General features: G+C 40.2%; 1 protein-coding gene across 10 annotated transcripts in view; it reads left to right on the forward strand.

The window, feature by feature from the left end:
* The window catches only part of TCF12 (transcription factor 12), a 158159-nt gene that overhangs the window by 131648 nt on the left and 11027 nt on the right, over positions 1-15484 (forward strand). For 5 of the 10 annotated variants that reach the window (XM_079318101.1, XM_079318097.1, XM_079318099.1 and 2 more), the window contains 4 exons: positions 3666-3744; positions 8343-8416; positions 9343-9414; positions 10138-10344. In XM_079318101.1, coding sequence (XP_079174227.1) covers positions 3666-3744; positions 8343-8416; positions 9343-9414; positions 10138-10344 — 432 coding nt within the window. The remainder of the gene's footprint in view (positions 1-3665; positions 3745-8342; positions 8417-9342; positions 9415-10137; positions 10345-15484) is intronic. The other 5 variants (XM_079318102.1, XM_079318106.1, XM_079318098.1 and 2 more) reach the window with 3 other exon arrangements.

Raw genomic sequence — 15484 nt, forward strand, 5'->3', positions numbered from 1 at the left:
CTGTGTTGTTTAGCTATAATCTATGGAACAGCCTTTAGAATGTTGTATATGCATAAATTTAAACTTTTAATTCCTGTTGGAATACTGTAAAACATGGCAAGTATCTTCAATCTACTGGAAGCTCTGTTTCCATATGCATGCATACAGTAATTATTTTTTCGTTAGTACAATCAGATGTACTTTTTATAAAAAGAATAATTGATACACAGCGGCAGAAATTTCAAAGTTGGGAATGGTGGCTGGGGGAGCACTTTGTATTTCTTGTATGGGGCAAACTTTGCAGCCCTAAGTGACCGTCCCCGTGTTGGCTTCTGCATCCCTCAGCTCATACCAGTGAATGCAAATGTGCATATTCATGCAGATCCTGTTACCCTTGCATCCCTCAGAGGGTCATATGTTAAAAGATTACCAGATCTGATAATGTCAGTAATGTCCATATTGGGGAGAACTCTGACCTACTGGCTTTGAGGAGAAAAAGGTTCCTGTTGCTTTCAGGGATTCAGCAAGTAGATAACAATTTGGGAGTCCAGAGGGCAGTTAACGCTCTCCTTTGGTCTGTTTGAGTGCTGTCAGAAAAGAACGGGGATCATTTTGCCTCCTGGAAATAGCAGTGCTCACATACTCCAGGCTGTCCATTGCTCTGCAGATGTATTTGGGTGTCTGCTGTTCTGCATCCGGAACAAAATTTTGTTGTTAAGTCTGGCACGCTGGCCAGTTAGACCTGCGGGACTTCATGACATTTTCCACTGCTCTCCTTTTCTAGATGATTTTCTCATCCTTTCAGGTATTTTTGTCCAAGTCACTAGCTGAGAAAACCAGGCTGATGTTTTGAGGAAAAACTAAATATATTGCAAGTGGAAGTCAGGGCAGAAATGTTTAATCTAACTGGTGGGTGGGCTCTGGTTGTCATAGAAACTTGTTTCTGTCATCCCGTGTTGTTGCTTGGCAGGAGCAGCCAGGTCATTCCATAAATCATTTCTGTCATAGCTGATGGTGATGCATTCCATCTGCTCTATCAGTGCATGCCATAGTCTGCACACTTCAAATCCCTCGCCTCATCCATCTGCTTCCCCCGCACCACGCGCACCCAGCACACTCCTCGCGCTGCTTCAGCGAGAGCTCGGCTCGCGGCTGGCCCGGGAGGGAGCTGGGCTCTCCTGCAGGTGAAGCTGACACACATGAATTTTGACAGCTAGGAAATCAAGAATATTTTTCTGTTGGAACAAAGTTTTATTTAAACATTGCGATTGTCGTGCCTTTTTTTCCCCCGTAAAATGCCACTATATTCCTTTCTGTTTTGATTTGAAATGCTGCCGCTGCAACTGTTGGGAGGAATTTCTAGTTCTAAAATTCTGTTGATGTACATCTCACAATAGGCCTTTCATGTGTGAAACATCAGAGGATACGACATTTGTTCTTCAGTTTAGGTATTAAAGACCATACAGAATAGTATGTGATTAAACATGTAAGGCCAGATAATACATTTGCAAAGGTTCTTTTATTTTAGGTTTAAGCCTGGATAATTGTGGTCTTAATCTCAGGGTAGGCAAGAAAGAGAATTGTACATGAAAGTATTTACACAAAGTTCCCAAAGCCCTGTGGATTATGCATTAGTTTGGATAATGAACTAGTATAGATAGAAAGAAAAGAAAATCTGGGTATTCGTGCCATTTCTAATGTGTTTCCCTGAACATTTGCCAAACAATAACCCTTTAAGATTGTGCCCATGGAGGGTTATATGGCAGGAGAAACATCTGGTTTATTTCATTGCCTAATGCCAAATCAAAACACTTGGTCTTTAATTTAGAGGAGATCAAACAGGAGGACTGTTTAACTTTGTTGATTATATCAGACCTCTTTGTGATAACTTATGTTTTGATTCCTACCTCAGCACTGGGGTAAAGGCCTTTGTACCGTCTTGGTAGTTAAATAGCCACTGGTCCCTTCACAAAAGAAAAGAAAATGTAGGGAAGTTGACTTCTAAAAGTAATTCATGAATTAAGTTTCTTTGTTGCTTTAGACTCAATAACATTAACATAACAAAGCCTAACTGAAATGTACACTGTAGTGTTTAAAAAATTGGACTAACAGCTCCGAGGTTTGGCTCTGCAGGCTCTCAATTGTGCAGCTTTTGTCTAAGAGCCTTTTCATTAGACCCTGGCATATTGGCACCCCACTGATTGGAATGGACCATGACTGATAGGAGGAGGAGTCTCATTTGTTGCAGTAAAATGAGTCATGTTACCGTTTAAGCCTGGCAGAAGGTGTCAGGGTTGTTCATCATTGGTCATTTAACTGCACAGCAGCCAGGGACTGCATGCAGAATGAATTTTGACTTCGTGTTTTACTTGGGGCTTTGGTGTACTGTAGATTTTCCCTGTTACAAAATACAGCAGAATAAAATTGGCAGGTAGACCTGTGGAAAATGAGCAGTTTCAAAGAAAACTCCGTGGCCTTTGACTTTATTTTAATTTTCTTTATCTTATCTGTCTGAAACCCTCTGCGGTTCTTGTACTGACACCCAAGATTTATTTTTATGCTGATGTACAATGCATGAATTTCCTCCGGTAGTATGAGGTAGTTTGTTCTAAATATATTTCCTTTCTAGCATGTATGAAAAGGAGGAAGCATTTCCATTAGGGAACTGATGGTCTTTTCTAATGGAAAAGTATGATACACCAGGAAGGAGCATGTGGTCTATCAGGTCCTGGTTTTGTCAGTTCAGAAAATACAATATGGAACTTAATGAAGTTATTGTCAGCTAAATGCTGAAATGTCATATTGTCTGTGTGAATAGACATCAACCACACTGCCAGTGAAAATTCTTTTAACTGCCATCTGATCTAACAAATCCTGGTCTCTGCTCAAGTAAAACAGGTTTGAACCGATGACCTATAAAAATATGTTCTGAAGTCCATAGTTAGCCTCTGAATCTATTCAATTCCCTTTATAAAATGAATTTTCTCAGTGTCTTGAGATTTCAATTTTTAATTAAAGCTTTAAGTATTATGTCTTCTATTTTTACCAACAGTTTTTAATTTCATTAATACCAAGGAAAGAATTGTTAGTTGAAATTTAGTATCTCAAGAGGCCAGTTGATTCTGAAATAAGAGAGAAACGTGTTATGTGCTGCAATACATTGCAAGAGGAACAAAATTTCGAGTGTTTTTTGTTTGGTAGGTAGCAATAAGAAGAGAGCCTGAATGCTTTCTTGGTATTTTGTGAAGGATTGATTTTTAACAGATAATATCTGTTAGCTGCTAAAATCTCTCTCTAAAGTTTGGAAAGTGATTATTCATTGGCATTTTCCTGAAGTTTTGTTTGATATAATTAGCTGTGTATTGTGAACTCTTACGTGAATCATTCCCCTGCAGAGACAGGCTGTAATTTCTGCTGCTCTTAAATGAGCAGGAAGGTCAGTAATACTTGTGTCACTATGAAATACAGGCTATGCTTATTTGGACAGCTGCTTGAAAATGAAAGTTCTTCGGACATTTTTAGAGCCTTGAATGTAATAAAGCAGAGCTGTGATTGAAGGATCAAATTGCATTTTTTATCAATCCAGAATCAAGAGTGACAATTAAAACATGAAAAAGAATCCTAGTAGCTTTTTTTCCTGTGTATTATAGCATATAGTAATCTATAATCTCTTTGTCTGTTGTCAGATTTATTCTCCTGATCATACCAGCAGTAGTTTTCCATCGAATCCATCAACACCAGTTGGGTCACCATCGCCTCTTACAGGTATGAGACTGGCCATTTGTCAGTACCTTGTTTGTTGTTTCAAATATGTCCTGTTTGGAATCACACAGTGAAATCAGCATTAACTTGTTTGCATAACTGCTTGTGCATTTCAGTTATTTTTCCATTGTACAAGATGAAGATTTATAAATCCAGATTCATAGACATTTTGTTAGAGGCATTCACTTGAGTCCTGGCAACTTGCGTTGAAAATTAGCTAATTTAAATAATATTTGGAAGCATTAATTGACCATACATTATCAGGGCTATAAAGATATTTGTACAGATTTGCACTGTTTGAGAGAAAGAAGAATGATTTGATTTGATTTGGGGGTTTTTTTAAGCTATATGTTAGCGCTCTGCGGCAGCTTTCAGTGACAAACACAGCAGATGTGTGTTCCCTCTAATGAAAATATAGTAGGCTATGAGACTATCCAATTTTTACACAAGATAGCTTTTCATTCATATATTTCATGAATGTTTTCATTCTATGGGAGAAGAATTTCTGGCATTTTTCAAAATAAGTGCTGTGTATTGCAGCCACCTCTGTCACCTGTGCTTTGTGTGTTTGTAGTGAATATGGGAAGAAGCATTCCAGTGTGGAGATGAACTGTGGGCAGCTGCCTACAGCTATTAGTGGTAGTGCAGCTTTCACAGACACTGTGGCCTCAGCTGTCTAGTAAAAGTTGAACAGCTGTTCTCCATATAGAGAGGACTGTGAAAGCTCCATTGACTTAAATTTGCTGTTTAACAAAGAACTAGAATTACAAGTAAGATGATGTAACTTTTAACCCTGTTCTTTCCTACAGTGCAATTTGTTAAATTATTTAACATTCATACAACAGTCTGCTTCCCCGTTCTTTGTTGTTTAATATAAACCTGCAGGTTCCTGACCATTGGTCACTAAAAGTGTTGTGCTTTTTATAAAACAATAAAATTACCTTAAGGTGAAAAGGGTACAGAATGAGTTTAGCTGAACACTTTTGTAATCTAGAGGAATAAATTAGCAAAGGTATTGCATGTAAAATACAGTCATCATCATATGGGTGTGAATATGCATATCTCTATATGCAGTGTCACTCAGAACCTCCATCATACATGCTTCAATCCTGTTTAATGGAGACTGCTCTGGTTTTCTGTGGATGTAATGGATTAATGAATATCTGACATGGTTTACCTGAGCAGCTGCTTTGGGCATTTCTTTTCTATTACTGAATAATCCATGTTGAATTGAGTAATGATGGGATTAATGGGATTTTTGATTTAGTGATTACAGTTGACAAAAAATGTTTTGTGTATTCTGTTGTACTGAAAAGGCAGATCAGACCAGAAAATTGTTATTATTTTCTTTTTAACATCAAAGCAAGTATTGAAAATATTTAGTGGCTGGAAGAAAGAAGTTCTGACATCTTAAAGTATTTAAAATTTTAAAGATCCCAATGAGGTGTTTTCCAAGAGTCACCTAATGAAATACTGCACCTAATTTTTGAAGTGTGAAAGCACTAGCTAATTTCTGAGTTTAGAGTACAAATTTGAGGTCACTAAAATTTGTATTTTCCTTTTGCTGATGTCTTTGCCTGTTGCAACCTGTATGAAATCTACAAAATTTCACTTCGTGCTCCTTATTTTGGATTCTGATGGTTAAGATGGTAGTGGACATTAGCAAATAATACCGAAATCCTTTTCAGGCTCAAACTTAGCATCTGCTTCACATTTATACCCTCCCATCCCCATTAATTTCAGTGATACAGAATTTATCAAGCCTTTGGTAAATTGCTCCAGTAGTTAATTACCTTCATTTATGAATCTGGACTTTTATCTTTATTCCCAGATGAGTCACTAAGAACACGGTGAAGCACAATGTGAAGTAATTACTACTGCATTTATTGCTATTTATACTCCTGGTAGCCATTTTCTGTCTTGACCCAAAAAGTTATTGCAGATAAAACAAATGTTTTATGTGTACTGAAATAATATATTTTGGAGCATTTTTGCCTTCATTGTCATTTTCCCCTTTTGCAGTTAGGTATTTGTTTAGTTAGCATTCATAGTATTACAGATTGCTTAAGTCATAATTTGCCCATCCTGTAATTGTGAATTAGGGTAGGAGTGCTCTGTTACCAGGGAAAGCACTGACAGATACCAACGTCATGAGACCTTGGGGTTCATAAGCTCATGAGTGACTCTTTGGCTCTTATGTTGCTGAATGAGGATTAATGACGTTTTTTAATTCAGTTAAGTAAAAGCTTGGAGAACAACTTGATGAAAACCCCCAAGTATTATGAGACAATAGTGCGTGTCTCGCCTGCCCTGCCCTCATTTAATTTCTAATTTTACATAAACATGCCCAGAGCTGAGCATCTTGCATAGTTTTAGTGTTTGCGTACACGCATGTGAAGTTTCTATAGGGATCTGAATGGTGGGAGCCTCGGCATTTTGAGAATCCTTCTGCAGGATCAGAGGCATTGAGGAGGTTTGGTGGGTTCTGAGGATGCAAAGCCCTCTGCAGCTCTGAGTGTGTTTGAAAGGGGAGCCAGAGGATTAGTGTTGGGGAGACCAGGGGTAAGAACAATACTGCAGTGATTGCTGTCGGTGACCCCTGTAAATCCTAACACTTGCCTGGCTTATTTGTTTTTTAATGCTGCTGTGTTGGTGCTGCACTAAAAGCTGCAGTTGTTAATTGCAGGGCTTCTGGTGCCAGGATGCTTTTTAACATAATTGGTGGATTTCATGCACAAACTTCTAGGAGGGGGAGTGGAATGAGGCAAGCAGGAAATCGGTGCCATCTGGCAACCTGCAGCCATGGAGGCAGAGTGCCACGCTCGGGAAGAGCCCTGGTGGCGCAGAGGTGTGGCTGAAAGCTGCAGGTTGCACTTGGGTTGGGCATTGCATAGGAGCAGTTGGTTATTCCCTCTCTTTTCTTTTTGTCTCTTTTGTGAGATTCCCAGTGGCAGTTTTGTTCTGGGTTTACGCTACAGAAATAGGACCTTCTTCAGCTAAACCCCCCAGACAAACGTGTCAGAAGAAGTGCACGGGCTTTCAGTCTGTGTGCTGCTCACCTTCCTGCTTAATCTGAGCTGCTGCTATGCTGCAGGGAGTGGTACTCTGAGATTTGATAGCAGGAGCCACAGTCCTGTCTCTAAAAATGGAGTTCTGATCTGGGAAAAGTTTGAACATTATGCTGAACCAGAATACTCCATTGTTTTTTCGTTAATGGCTGTGCAAAAATAAGTGGGGCTCCAAGCATTATTCCCGAGTTCAGGAATGACAGCAATGCAGACAGAGACTACAGGTCCAGATCCAGAGTAGCTGCATGAAGTGAAAATCGGTAATTATAAATTTACTGACTGAACTCTTTGTATTTTAAAAGAGAATTCCAGCACAATTATGGCAGCTCTGGACTTTCATAAAATAGGAGATTTTTATTATTTTTTAATTAGAAAGGAAATATTTGGGTATTTTAATAATTTTAATAGCTATGCAAGCTGTACTCTTTGTTAAATAAAACCTTGTCTTTAAAAGGTAACTACTTGCAGCTCTCTGAACAAAGGAACTGTAATGTTATTAAACCTTTTCCCAGTTTTCCAGACGCACAGCTCTGGCTGTTATTGAAAGAACAAGCCCACAGGCTCTTCCTTTAATGAGCTGTGTTGGATTGTATATCCATAATTTATTAATGTAATTGCTTTATTATTACATTTGTATGGCTGAAAGGAAGCTGTCTCTAATGGCCATAGAATTTCATGTAGTATCTTTATAAAAGATGCATTATTAGTTGGTGAGAAAAATGCGTGTTGTACTACTTTAGGCTTTATGTTACAAGTACTGTTTTATTAGTTATTGCTTTTCACATCTAATAATTTTTAAAATTTACATCATAATTAAGTATATTTATGTCAGAATGCCTATGTATTTGAATTTTCACTGTATAGGTAATATGAATTTAATTGTCAATTTGTTGCATAATCAATGATTCTTCTGCTGCTGGTTTACCTTAAGAATATTTGAAATACAAAATGGAAATGAGGTGTATTTTTACTCTTCTAAATTTGGAATGCATTGTAATCTAAAATTATGTAGTTGAAATTACTAGACAACTGGACAAGATAAAGCTTTTAGACCCAGTTTTAAGTTTTCATGTTTACTAGAGAGGTGTCATAAAAATGGTTCTCCGATTACCCTTAACTTGGTGTCTATTTGATTACTTTAAATATTTTTGTTATGTATTTTAACAATATTAAAAGTACACCTTCATATACTGAACAGAATCTGAAGAAAAATTCAGCAGGTCTTTTACGGTGACACAGGCAGAAGCAGATATTTCAAATATGGTGTGTGTGTACTTAGTCCACTTTTCAATGTTGAAGTACTTTGAAGATGTCACCACTTTTGTCACTGACAATGATCTAACCCTACAGATGCCAAGATATGAAAATTACCCCTCAGTAAGGCAGAATGAAGGAATTTGTCCTCCTTTGTATGCCCATATGTTAGCTTACCTTTATGCAGAATATGTTGGGTTTAATTATGTTGAGAAATACAGTCTCTGCTTCCCACTTCTGCTGTGTAAATCTGTGCACTAACCTAGACAATTTTGACAGGTGCCAGTCAGTGGTCGAGGAGTGGAGGACAAGCCCCCTCATCTCCCAGCTATGAAAACTCTCTACACTCCTTGGTAAGAATTGCTGAAAGCAACATAGTACTTTTTACTTAGGAGTTGAAGGCTTGGTTTTGTATAAATCCTGCATATCATTAAAGGAAACAGTAGGATAGCATTACAAATGAATTCTTTGCTAACAAATGGCCTGTTCAGTTGAACAATATAAGACGTGCAGGGTGTGTCTTTCACCATCTGTTCCTTGGGCATCAGGCTTCTGTGCTGAGGACAGCTGGTGCTAAAGCGCTGTTATGAGATTCTGGTACCTTTTCACAAATCCATAGCTAATTCTTATCTAAAGTTCAGTCTGGAGAAAGATAAAGACTTCATGCCTCCGCATTTACTTGTCCTTCCCCCTTCTCTCCCTCAAATGGCAGTCTCTAGGGCTTGTTTGCATTACACTGTTATTAAAGGATTAATACTTTTTATTTGCGTATTATTTGTTGTGGGGAATGTTCCTTTATTAATTATACATTTTACAGAAAAACACACAGGTAGTAATCTACAGCATTGTAAATTTTCTTCTTTGGAGGATTCAGCAGAGGATTTCAGTTACTGACTTGCTTCTTACATTTCCGATACAATATCGGGAAGGAACATTGGGAAAATTTGAGGGAAGGTTTTGATTATTTGCTTAATATTTCTAGTTTCCAGAGATGTAATTTTTATTTTTTTCTGTCTAACAAGAATAAATTATGAGTTAAATCAGATTTCTTTTCTTCAATATTTTTGCAATTAAATATAATTGTTATGTACATCTTAGAATTCTAACATAACTGCAATGTTAAATATTTAGCCTTTTCTTATCTTAATATAATCAGATCTCTGTTGCATTAACTTGACTAACAATTTATTGCTGACATGCACATCAGCTGTTTCCTCACCTCTTTTTTGAATTAATCTTAACCTGTGCTTTGCTTCCTGTTCTGTCTTGACTTTGCCAGAAAAATCGAGTTGAACAGCAACTTCACGAGCATTTGCAAGATGCAATGTCCTTCTTAAAGGATGTCTGTGAGGTACTATTTCACTTTAGATGGTGCCTTTTTGTGTTTCAATTAACGCTTCCTTCGGATTCCCCATTAAAAACTTAAATTACTGTGGTGTATGACCCATCTTTTGACTCCAACATCCTGCTATTTCAGTTTCTAGAGCTGCAGTGTCAGAATTGGTTTTGCTTTGGGTTTTTTTGATATTCCTTTTAATAAAAGAAAGTAATTTTAAGATGGACTTTAACAGTAACACAAATAGCTCGCTTTTATTTCTGAAATACCTAATCTGTTTGAAGGTCCATTTTAAAAAATTATTACTAAAGGTTTTGTCCAGTTTTTCTGTAATACAGATTCTCAAAAAGCTACTGCCTCTCTTAATTGTTTCCAGCGTGGTGAGGCTGATTTTATGATCATTCTTTCTTGTCCTGCATTAGCTTATTTTGTAGCAATTCCTTTTTTCTTTTCATGCCATGTAATAGCAGCTGAGTAACATTAACCTTATAATAAGCTTCACTTTCAAAGCTGCCACCTATTTGAGGAATGAATTCTATCTCGAACAAAATCTCCAGATAATATTTTCTTTTTCCTGTTTGTTTGTAGTGCTGGTAGGTGCTCTCAAAGTCTTTTGATAATATTTTGATACCACATTTCATCTTCTATCTTTAATACCTCCGAGATAGACTCTGTTGTGGTGTGAGAGCCTGGGGATTTGTTGAGTAATGGGTGTTGCTGCCCCTCTTGCCTCCACAGCAGTCCCGGATGGAGGATCGCCTGGACAGACTGGATGATGCCATCCATGTGCTGCGGAACCACGCCGTGGGGCCTTCCACCAGCCTGTCAGCTGGCCATGGAGATATCCACAGCTTACTGGGACCATCCCACAATGGGCCAATTGGGAGCCTGAACTCAAACTATGGAGCATCCAGCCTTGTAACAGCCAACAGACAAGCGTCCATGGTAATGATGTTATAAAGCATGAGTGTGTTTATGCAAAGCAACTACAGCTGATGCATTGAGACTATTGTAGAGCCTAGTGAGGTTGAACTGGGCTGTAAGACTAATATTTATCAGGAAGAAACCACTTGAGATTTTTGTGGAGGAAAAAGATGGCAGACAGCTTGCACCTGCTATGGGTTTCCAATTAGAATGTTGGAGTGGGGGTGGGCAGAAATGAGGGGGAGGAAAAAGATGGGAAAACTTAGACTTTGGCCTGGTCAGTGGCCCATAAAATCCTGCTGTGACCATATGCAGAAAGCTGAAACTTTCTGCTTAGAGCATTTCAGCTTATACATGCATTTTTTCCAGATGTGTAATAATTGGCAGAACCGTTTTCTCCTTGAAATGGTGAATAGGGAGATTGAATGGGAAAAGCAGTCGAGAAGGACTGAATTTCAAGTGTTCTGGTCTGGAAAAGCTGTTTATTGTAAATTGGAACTAGTCTTCAATAGCAGATGCTGGCAGAGGACTGGGAGGAAGCTGTTGGAATGTGGAACCATAGTGTGCGCAGGCTCAAAATTTAAACTTTTTTTCTAAACGAAAAGGAGTTTGAGCACAGCTGTAGTGTAAGTAACAATGAAAAGGAAACAACTTTCAGATTAATCCCCAAGAAGGGTGAAATAATTCAATCCATCTCTTTTAGTTTCTTTAAAAATGTGAACTGTTCTGAAAAAATGTAGTTGAGCTTTTTATAGATTAGAAATATGCTAAAAGCATTACACAGTAAACGGATCTATTTGTAGCATTGCACACTTCCCTTTTTCTTCCTTTTCATTCCACCCCTCTCAAAAATGCTTAAAGGAAAAAGAGCTTTTAAGAACATGCTTGTTTTAGTGGTGCCATGTGTTTGCATGTTTACAGCGTAATTTTAAAGACCAGTTACATGCTGTGAAATTTTCTGTTATAAAACAGATTCACAGCTGGGTACTGTGTGATCAAGGCAAAATTTCACCTATCATCAAAATAATTAGGTACCCCAATTGCTGAAGGGTTTGTATTCTATAAAACAGAATTAGTTCCAGGCTCTCCCATTCGCACGTCACACATCCATTTATATTAATTTCAGGACCACTGCAGTAAACATCAAAAAGAACTGGTTGTTTTCTATGAGCTGCGTGTGTTTGGGGGCTTTGGGGAGGGGGTTCTTTCCAAATGCACATCCAACTTCAGCTTTCTATACAAGTTCACAGTTACTTTTAGTAATGAAAGAAGTGATGCATAAGTACTTTTGAATTTTTTTGTAGTACCTACTGAGATTTAATATTTAAATAATGTTTTTTAAAGTTCTACCATGTTCTGGGGAAGACTGAAATTTAGTCATACAAAAGAAAACTTTTTTTCCCCCTCTGGTCTTGATGCAGCATAAAGTGACTGAAACTGCAGTGACAAATTTTTTCTGTGACTCGAGGAACCTTCTGATACTGCTTAGCCAGACACAGTCAAATAAATATAGGTAGTGCTAAAGTGTATATAAAAATCTCAGTTTCTCTTTTAAATAAGCTATGATAAATACTTTATCAACTCAGTTTTTATTAAAATAGGGGACAGTGGAAAATGACTTTCCAAAATGGACAGAAGTTCCTTGATCTTTTCTGGTTTAATGTAGTTGTGTAAGTACTACACATCTAATTTATCATCTAATTATTTGGCTGACAGATGCTTGTCTGTTAGAAATAAACTTAAATTAAGGGGAAAAAAAACCTGCCTGTACATTTTATCCTCACTTGGTGAAACAAGCTTGCAGATCAGTTTTTGCCTTGAAAAGTGAGTCAGCTAAAGAATTTCTTGGATTGACCTTAATTTTGTTACATCAGAATAATTGGCTCCAACAGAAGGCATCCTGTTGTGGCCTTGCCCAGTCCCCAAAGAGTGCCCTTTGACATCATTTGCAATTGCAGGAACTCAGCACGGCTTAGGATGGAGTCCTGAAATAGGTACAGAGCAGGGGCTGGCACATCTGGCTGTGCTGCAGACTGAGTGCTTTATTAGTGATGACTGCATTGCAGTAATGCCCTCCAAGTATAAGGGGTAATTCTTCTTCAATAACCAATTAATTTCAAACTCTTATTTGCTATTAGGTTAGTGTTCTTTTTAAATAGTAAGTAGGAGAGCAGAGGATTTGACACACGGCCTGAACTGTAAGATCCAGCCTTCATTCTGGATTTAAATACCACTTTACTTAAGATGACATCCAGTAAATTTTAAGAAAATAATGAGTATTTGGCTAACATAGTGAGAAATGTCAACAATGATAATGGTGATTACCTATTTTTGAAGTTTTGTTTGACATAGGGTCAAGAAATGTTCATTGGAATTCAGCACCAAATGAAACTTCCTTGTTGAATGAGGGTGGGATCTTTGCACAAAACATTTTTCTCTTTTAAAAAAAATAGGAAAAAAATTTAATTTCCCTTGAAGATGATGATCTTGGCAGAAGGAGCTAGGAAATGAGTAATTTAACTCCTTTTTATGTAATTAGTGTAACCAGGCATGGTTTTATTTTAACATTTGCTTAATTTTTGAGCCAGATTTATTTTACAACTCTAGTTGACTTCATTTCCTGCTTGCTCTGAATGGTCTTGTTTTCTTTTTAGCCGGGCTGGCCATTAGACTTATTCAAATAGATTTTTAATATCTCAAACTCATCAAATATTTGCTAACTGGCCTTTGAAGTTGATTTGTATTTTATTTCATGTATTATTGAAAAGTTAAGAAGTAATACTTTTTGTTCTTATTCAAGCTGCTTTTTATTTGTCATTGTAATACAATGGAAAAAGAACAGCCTGAACTGATTAAAAATAAATAAATAAAAGGCCTGGAAACTCAGTTAAGGATGAAACTCAATCCTTAAGTCAGAGGGTTTTTTCAGGTATAACAGGAATTTAAGAGAATTGGTGATCTCCCTCTTTGTGCCCTGTGCCTGCTACAGTAGAAGCACGAAAGGGCAGTTAAGCAACTTTGCCAACACCAACCTCTGCTCTTGCTCAAACCCTTTCAGAGCTGCTATTTCCCTGCAGAGATTGTGCTCCCACTGAATAACTCTGAGCTGTCTGAAGTGTAAAATTCTTGATTACAAAGCCCTTTTCATTGCCTTAATTATGCACACCTTGGCTAAAATGGTTTTAATGACCATAGGCAAACTCACCAGCTAGCAGGGCTTGGTAAGTTCTAAGACTCAGACCAAGAGTGGTGTTTTTATTTTCCAGTTCTCAAAAGCTTTCAGTGCTAAGTGCTCAAAATGAATACTCAATCTGAAGTGTGAGATGCAGAACCAATGCAGGACAGAGATGTCCTTTCCCCATGTGTTACTCTCAGTTCTCCTGCATGCAGTTGTGTGTCATCACTGCCCATGATTTGTCCAGTTTTTATTTAGTTGCCTGAAATACTTAACTGGTTTTCTGGTTTCAGATCCAAAATGTTACCACTTAAATCAACTGAAATATGTTTTGCCCTCAGGTTTGGTTAGGGTTTTTTTTTTTTTAATTTTGCAAGTGTCAGTGGGGCTGCAGACTGTCCTGTCTACAAGTTTTTCTTGAAATGCATAAAAATGAATACAGTTGGCCTGGTAAATTACAACAACGTACAGTCTTTTAACAGGACTACTGTTTTGCTCAGCCTAGGGTTACTGAGGGGTAAGGTTTTTGTGATTGCACTGGATGCTGACCTGTGTTGTGTTGGTATTGTGTGCAGGAGGCAGGTAAAGGGCAGTGATGGGAGTGTGGTGGTGCCGAGCTCTGTGCCTGTGCTGGGCACTGCTCACAGCACATCCCGAGCTCTGTGCTGGGCACTGCTCACAGCACATCCCGAGCTCTGTGCCTGTGCTGGGCACTGCTCACAGCACATCCCGAGCTCTGTGCCTGTGCTGGGCACTGCTCACAGCACATCCCGAGCTCTGTGCCTGCCCTGGGCACTGCTCACAGCACATCCCGAGCTCTGTGCCTGCCCTGGGCACTGCTCACAGCACATCCCGAGCTCTGTGCCTGTGCTGGGCTCTGCTCACAGCACATCCTGAGCTCTGTGCTGGGCACTGCTCACAGCACATCCCGAGCTCTGTGCCTGTGCTGGGCACTGCTCACAGCACATCCCGAGCTCTGTGCTGGGCTCTGCTCACAGCACATCCCGAGCTCTGTGCTGGGCTCTGCTCACAGCACATCCGGAGCTCTGTGCCTGTGCTGGGCACTGCTCACAGCACATCCCGAGCTCTGTGCTGGGCTCTGCTCACAGCACATCCCGAGCTCTGTGCCTGTGCTGGGCACTGCTCACAGCACATCCCGAGCTCTGTGCTGGGCACTGCTCACAGCACATCCCGAGCTCTGTGCCTGCCCTGGGCACTGCTCACAGCACATCCCGAGCTCTGTGCCTGCCCTGGGCACTGCTCACAGCACATCCCGAGCTCTGTGCCTGTGCTGGGCTCTGCTCACAGCACATCCCGAGCTCTGTGCCTGCCCTGGGCTCTGCTCACAGCACATCCCGAGCTCTGTGCCTGTGCTGGGCTCTGCTCACAGCACATCCCGAGCTCTGTGCTGGGCACTGCTCACAGCACATCCCGAGCTCTGTGCCTGTGCTGGGCACTGCTCACAGCACATCCCGAGCTCTGTGCCTGTGCTGGGCACTGCTCACAGCACATCCCGAGCTCTGTGCCTGCCCTGGGCTCTGCTCACAGCACATCCCGAGCTCTGTGCCTGTGCTGGGCACTGCTCACAGCACATCCCGAGCTCTGTGCCTGCCCTGGGCACTGCTCACAGCACATCCCGAGCTCTGTGCCTGCCCTGGGCACTGCTCACCGCTGTGTCTCCCCGCACACTGTGTGGCAGAGCCCGGCGTTCCGCCGGTCTCCCATTTTGTGTGCCTGGGAAGCTTCGAGCTTTGCTTGGGCGGAGAGACCATGGAAACAAGGCTGGATTAGCGCCGGAGAGGATGCATTGGCTCGGAGCGAGTTGGCTCTGGAGCCGAGCTGCTGCGAGTCCCGCGGGCCGGGCCGGGCCCAGCCGCAGCTGTATGGAAATGGGGAGCGCTGGGCAGCGCCGCGATCCCCCGATCCCCGATCGCGATCCCCCCGATCCCCGCCCCGCTCCGGGCTCCGCGGGGGCCGCCGGCAGCT

The sequence above is a fragment of the Erithacus rubecula genome (genome assembly GCF_903797595.1).
Source record: "Erithacus rubecula genome assembly, chromosome: 14".
Classification (NCBI taxonomy): Eukaryota; Metazoa; Chordata; class Aves; order Passeriformes; family Muscicapidae; genus Erithacus; species Erithacus rubecula.